Source organism: Triticum aestivum, chromosome 2B, assembly GCF_018294505.1.
Source record: "Triticum aestivum cultivar Chinese Spring chromosome 2B, IWGSC CS RefSeq v2.1, whole genome shotgun sequence".
NCBI lineage: Eukaryota > Viridiplantae > Streptophyta > Magnoliopsida > Poales > Poaceae > Triticum > Triticum aestivum.
In genome coordinates, this window is record NC_057798.1 from 765,068,376 (window position 1) to 765,075,009 (window position 6,634).

At 42.8% G+C, this 6,634-nt stretch overlaps 1 protein-coding gene across 1 annotated transcript; it reads right to left on the reverse strand.

Moving 5' to 3' along the window:
- Positions 1 to 2,746: 2,746 nt before the first annotated feature.
- On the reverse strand, positions 2,747 to 6,032 carry LOC123042569 (uncharacterized). Its single transcript, XM_044465000.1, has 3 exons — positions 5,809 to 6,032; positions 3,371 to 3,442; positions 2,747 to 3,048 (listed from the first exon to the last, which is right to left on the reverse strand). Exons 1-3 carry the CDS (start codon positions 5,956 to 5,958, stop codon positions 2,875 to 2,877), a joined length of 396 nt encoding a protein of 131 aa, XP_044320935.1. The 5' UTR covers positions 5,959 to 6,032; the 3' UTR covers positions 2,747 to 2,874.
- Positions 6,033 to 6,634: the final 602 nt, after the last annotated feature.

Genomic DNA, 6,634 nt, shown 5'->3' on the forward strand with positions numbered 1-6,634 from the left:
TTGACCCAATGGTTTGGCAGAGGTGAGCCAATTAAGCATTTGCTTTGGTTGGGCCCCTGGTGTACATAGTTGTATGCTTTATGATTTACTCTCTCCGAACTGAAGTGTTGCTTAGGTGGCTGCAATATGTGTGAGTCTTTTGTACTAGAAGAGTTGTGAATAACACAGTGGAGTAACCACTCAGGTAAGGAGGTGGCTTGCCTAGCTCCTCCTATCATGGTCCTCAATGTCCAACCACATGGTTTCTGTTGATATAAAAAAGTTATATTACAAAACATTTTAATCATCGTCAATTCCTGTGACTATGTATCACACCCTTCGATTCATCAAAAAAGTACTATGCGCTAACATTTAGAATGCACTTCACCATTCACACTTCACACAAATATTGTTGCCACATTCGTGTTAGGCGACACGATATATAACGACCAAAAGTCAAAGGAGCCTTCAGCAACCAAGCATGGGTTTGTGTTTCTCAGGGGTACTCTGATATCTCTCTCTTGAGCAATGCGGTGTGGACTATTTGCTGAGAACTCCATTACATGATGCTGCAATGGGAGTAATTCTAGTAACCACTCGACATGATACAGTTTTGCATGCAATTGGGGTGGAAGATGTGCATCGAGTTGAACACTGATGCAATCGAGATGCCAGCAAATACATGGTGGGAGCTGCTTTGGAATAGTGTGAACATTGATAAGGAAAGAAATTTGAAAACCTTCGAGAGATAGATGTGGTGGACTACCTCTCACAATCAAGTGTGCTGATAGTGTCTTGTAACTAAATAGAAATCTGAGAAAGAATGGAGAAAGGTTGTAAAGAGAAGTGCTTAGTCTATGGGTAATCTTCCAACTGAGCTCAGAGGTGATTTGTATTCGAGTTATGATGATCTGCCACGACATTTGAAGCAATGTTTCCTCTATTTAGCCTTATATCCAGAAGATTGGTGCATATGTCATGATGATCTAATCAGGCTTTGGGCTGTTGAAGCTTTTGTGGAGGAGTATGCTGAACAACTTCAAGAAGATACAACTGAAGAACATTACTATGAGTTCATGTATAGGAATCTCCTACAACCAGACCGTTTACTTGCTGACCATAGTTGGTGCAAAATGCATGATCATTTAAGTTAGCTTGGTCAACATATATCTGGAGAAGAAAGTTTATGTGGAGACCATCGGGGGATAAAACTTTGTACAAACTAAGATTTGTTTCAGTTGTCACTAACAAGGATTATATAGCACTCCCAATATGAACAAAGAGATGATTACATTCCTACTATAAGGGATGAAGTGTTGAGAATACAATTTTTAAGAGACTTCCATGCATTCGTGTTTTAGATCTGACTGATTCATCTATTCAAAGCATTCCAAATTGCATTAGAAGTTTGATCCACCTATATGACTACTTGATCTTAATGATGCAAACATACCTTACCCTTTAGAGTCCATCGGTTCCCTCATAAATCTTTAGATAGTAAACCTGTAAAGGTGCAAAGCTTTGAACAGCCTTCCTTTGGCGATCACTCAATTGTGCAATTTAAGGCGCCTTCTGACTATATACCAATAAATCGGGTTCCAAAAGGAATATGCAGATAAGAATTCCTCAACGGATTAGAAGGATTTCCTATTAGTGGTGGAAGTGACAATTGAAAAACACAAGACGGATGGAAATTGGAAGGCTTGGAAGATCTCTCAGTCTCTCACAGCTAAGGCAGCTTGCGATTATCAAATTGGAAAGAGCAGCTCCTTGTACTACAGACTCATTGTTAACAGGCAAAAAATAATCTCACATGAATCACACTCAGAAGATGCTGACAATATTGAGAAGATCTTTCAGTAGTTAATCCCTCCACACAGCCTGGAATATGTAGTTATTAATGGATTCTTTGGCCAGACGTATTCTACATGGCTTGGCAACACCCACACGTGTCTTCAGTTGTATACTTGAAACTCATAGACTGCAGTTCATGTGTGCATCTTCCACCAATCGGTCAGCTGCCCAACTTGAGATATTTGGAAATCGATGGAGTAACAGGGCTTACCAAGACTGGTACCAAGTTTGTGGGCTGCGGGGTGCAGGTGCTAATCCCATGTCCAAGGATGCAGTTCTTGCTTTCCCCAAGCTCGAAATGTTGGGCATACATGATATGCCTAACTGGGAGGAATGGCCCATTGTTGAAGAAGATGCTGCAACATCAACAACATTTGTGGAAGGGAAAGAGGAAGCCCTGACCCCAAGGATCCAGATTGCTGCCATTACTCAAAGGATGCCCCAAGCTAAGAGCTCTCCCACGACAGCTTGGACAGGAGGCAACCAGCTTGGAATCGTTCCATTTAAGAGGAGCAGGCTGCTTGAAGATGTTGAAGGACCTCCCATTCATCTCTCAGATGCTTGTAAATTGCTGGATGTGACGTCCTGGAGAAGGTCTCAAACCTTCTTAATCTAAGAGAGATCCATGTATCTGGTTCTCCAAACTAAAACTTAAATTTGAAGTTTGTTGAGGGGTTTGTGTTTGCAGCAGCTTTGGCTTCAAATCCTAGAGTAGCAAAGGACATGTGTACACGTGGCCTAGAGAGTGAACACATAATTAAGATGGCAACGGAGACACAAAGTACAAACATTGGTTCGACATTTAATTTCTTATTTGGTCTGTGTTCTGCATTGTTCGATCGTGCATCTAGGCCTCTGCTCTGCCTATGCGCACTGTTTCCTTGCATAACTACCATTTCATGGCCCTCTAAGGTTGACATTAAATTTGTGTACTTTCCATTACTATCATAAGCATGTGGACAGCCTGTCTTTGGCAGGGAACTTACAAGAAAATTATGGAAACAAGGGCCAAAGGTGAGACCTTACAGTTACACATTAGAATTAGATGGCCGCTCCATCAAGAAGACTGCAAGTAAAATCATTGCTCGCCAGCTCTATTTTGTCTGCCTTGACAACAGCACTTAGGCGAAGGGGTGCAAAGCTCCGATCAGGGCCATACAAATGAGGGAAGTAGTTACAGCCATCAGCTGCCTCATAAATTAAGCCATCTGCAATCTAAGATACGCATGAATAATAAACTGTACATGTAAATGCCGTTGCATCAATAGGTGGCAATTTATGCATTTGTCCTAACACCGGTATAGATAAGTACATTAAATCATACTCCCTCCGTCCGGAAATACTTGTCATGGAAATGGATGTATCTAGATGTGTTTTAGTTCTAGATACATCCAATTTTATCTATTTGTGCGACAAGTATTTCCGGACAGAGGAAGTAGTAAATATATATTTAGAGATACAAAAAATTGGGAATTTCCTCAATAGCTACAATAAACTAATACGAGAAGAAATAAAATGGATGTTTAAAGATTAATACCTTGGCAGTGTCAATTTGTAGCAGGTATAGATCATTTTGCCCATGGAAATAATTCTTTAGGGTCATCTTCACCTACACCAAGTCAAGGATTAAATAAACTTAGCTTTTGAAAAGGACCAACACACGCGCGCACACACACACACACACACAAAAGGATGAATCAATGTTTTCGAGTCGATGAGTCGACGAGTCGCTCAGGGGGGCCGACTCTAGACTAGTCTAGACTCATGGTCGATGAGTCGACATGGCGACGAGTCGACGTGAGTTAAGTAGCAGCCAGGGGAGGAGCACAAGTGCTCAACAGCAGCAGCAGCAACAAGGGGAGGGGCACACCAGCAGCCACATCAACCAGGGGAGGAGGGGAGGAGCACAACACAGCAGGAACAGCAACCAGGGGAGGGGAGGAGCACAGTAGCAGGGGAGGAGGGGAGGAGCACACCATAGGAGGAGAGTTGCAGAACAGAGGAGGGGAGGAGCAGGACAGCAGCAGGGGCAACCCGGGGTGGCGGCTGGAGAGGGTTCGATCGGGGGGAGGGGATGGGGGATGATCGATCTAGGTTTCCAGGGGAGATGGGCCAGCCCATATAACAGTTGGGCTCAATTTAAGTGAGTCGCTCGACCCAGAAAGAGCGACTAGTCGAGACTAAGTCGCTCGAGTCACTCGACTTATGCCAGGAGTCGAGTCGAGAGTTTGAGTAGAACCTGGAGCAGCGACTCATCAACTAGTCGCGACTAGTCGAACGACTCGAAAACAGAGGGATGAATGCATATGATTCATATTTTCTGAAAAAAAAAGACTCCAGATCAAGTCATCCCATTGAAATAACAGGGATGGTTTTTTTTTTTTGATATAGTCTCTTGGAACAGGCATAACACCGATTAGACTGAAGCTGGTACATTAGAAGTCAGTGCTCAACAGATATTACAACACCAGAACATGTGACAGTTCAAGAAAGTAGCTGGGTGGTTTGCTTTCTTGTTTCCATCCCGTTTTTCTTTTGCCATCAATCACTTTGTTCAGTTGCCTCGCAATTTAGTGGGGATCAGGACATTAAGCTGCACCCTGACCTGTCCACAATTGCTGCTGCTGAACTAGATAACCTGCACCAAATTATTTGTGACATTCAAGTGGTGGACCGCAATTCCGAGAGTGATCTGAGATTGGGATGGTTAAATTGCAAACCGCCCTGTACTTCTTTCTTCTACAGGCTACTCGCAATGTGTGAAGTCTTTTGTGGTCTCCTGCTAAATACATTTGGTGCTCTGTGATCGCAAAGAAATACCGTGTGTTTCTTTGGCTTGCTTTCAGAGCAAGATTGAATACACATGAAAATATGACAAGTGTTGGAGGAATATTCAGAACTGTTTCTGTGACTGTTGTCCCACTGTTGAGCCAATTAACCATATCATTCTGTAATGAAAGCTGATGCATGATCTTTTCACAGATTTGGGTCTCCTACCTCTGGCTGAATCCTTGGTCACCGTTCTTTCTTTTATGCAGACTGCCAGGTCTGATGACCCTCACTGGCACATAATCTTCGCAGCCCCCACAGTGCAACTCTGGGAGGTCCGCAACAAACAGATTTTTGATCATATCTTCATCCCTCAGGCTGTCTCCCGGCAACAGATTGCAAGCATGACTAAGCTATGGAGCAACAGAATTGAGAACCATTCTCTGAAGGATTTCTTGGTTTCTTCTGCAGATTGTTTGCTTCTAACTTGTAGGGTTCCTAAAATGACCATTTTCCCCTTTCTGTTCCCTCGCTTTATTTATGTTGCTTTGTAACTTGTTTTGAACCCCAGACTTCGGCCTGTTTGGAATATACAAGGTAGAATGAGGCCTACCTTCTTATCCCCGATCTTTTTTTAAAAGCCTAAAAACACATCGTTTTCAATTTAATTTCTTAATAGAAGAAATTTGCCGAATTTTATGTTATTTTGGTACGATATGCTATACTTGTTAATGTTCTGTTGAACGGCATTGATCTACATCTCGTTCCATGAGTCATCCTTCAACTGCTTGCTAGTGTATTACGGATCATTACAAATTACTTGCTGTACCAACCTAAACAAACTGAAAGATTTAGTCAGAAAAGACATCCACTACAGTATGGACTACTGTATTTGGCATAACCAGAGGAATAAGCCCCAGATCTGGACGAGGCAATCAACCCAGGAAATCAACAAGAGAAGAAGGGTTCGCAATTCCAGATCAACAAAAGCAATCAAATCATATAGGAAATGGCACATCCCAGCAGCATATACACTCACGAGTCCATGGTCAATCCCCAAGTCCAAATCGAGCAATACAGGGGGGAATCTGCTGACAGAGCAATATATCTACACTGGAATCTGAAGCAGAGCCGAGAGATCTGGACTTCTGGAGTGGAGAGGAGGGGGGTAAAAGGCGGAAGGAATCGAAGAGATTGTTGGGATACCTGGGCGAGGTCGCTGAGGTGGAAGCAGCCGGTGGAGCGGTCGAGGTCGCCGCCGAGGGTGCCGCCGGTGCGCTGGAGCTCCGCCCACTCATCCCCCGTGCTGATCCGGTACACGAACGCTGGCGGCGGCGGCGGCGGCGGCGTTGCCATTGCGGCGGCCCGCTAAGAACTGTGTTGACCAAAGCGGAATAAGTGGGCCATACGTGTCGGACGGTAAAATAAGCTGAACCGGAGCAATCCTCTCTAACAGTAAGCTTCTTATCTTAATTTTAAAAGGCTCACAACCAATTGGGATGTACAATTGAAATTCCGTCATCTAATTTTGATCGGGTTAACAATTTCTCAAATCTATCTCATTTAGTTGTTTTATATACTATACGCTCTGCTTTCTAATTTGTAATGCCTCATAATTAATTGAGGTCTTCAATTTAAAATTGAGTCGCTAATTTTGACCGGGTCAACAGTTCATCAAGGAGCTCTTTCATTTAATTATTTTATTAATTCATTATATTTCATAATTTTGAAGCTCTTCAATTCAATAAAGGTATTCGATTTTGGATTTGATTTGATTTACGATTTACGATTCAAATGAGGATTCACTCCGAACTAACACAACTAAGAGATGCCCTATAGCTGATCCAGGTTTGGATATAGGGTAGCTGTTGCTGAGCCCACATGTTACATGGTCTGGGCTAATATGTGTATCATGATGTACTTTTTTTTAGAAAGAGAAGGGGAAACACGGTGTTGTAATCTACTATATCACTAAGCTCCTTAGGATTGGAGGCCTCTCATTTAATTGATGTCATCAATTTGAAATTGGATC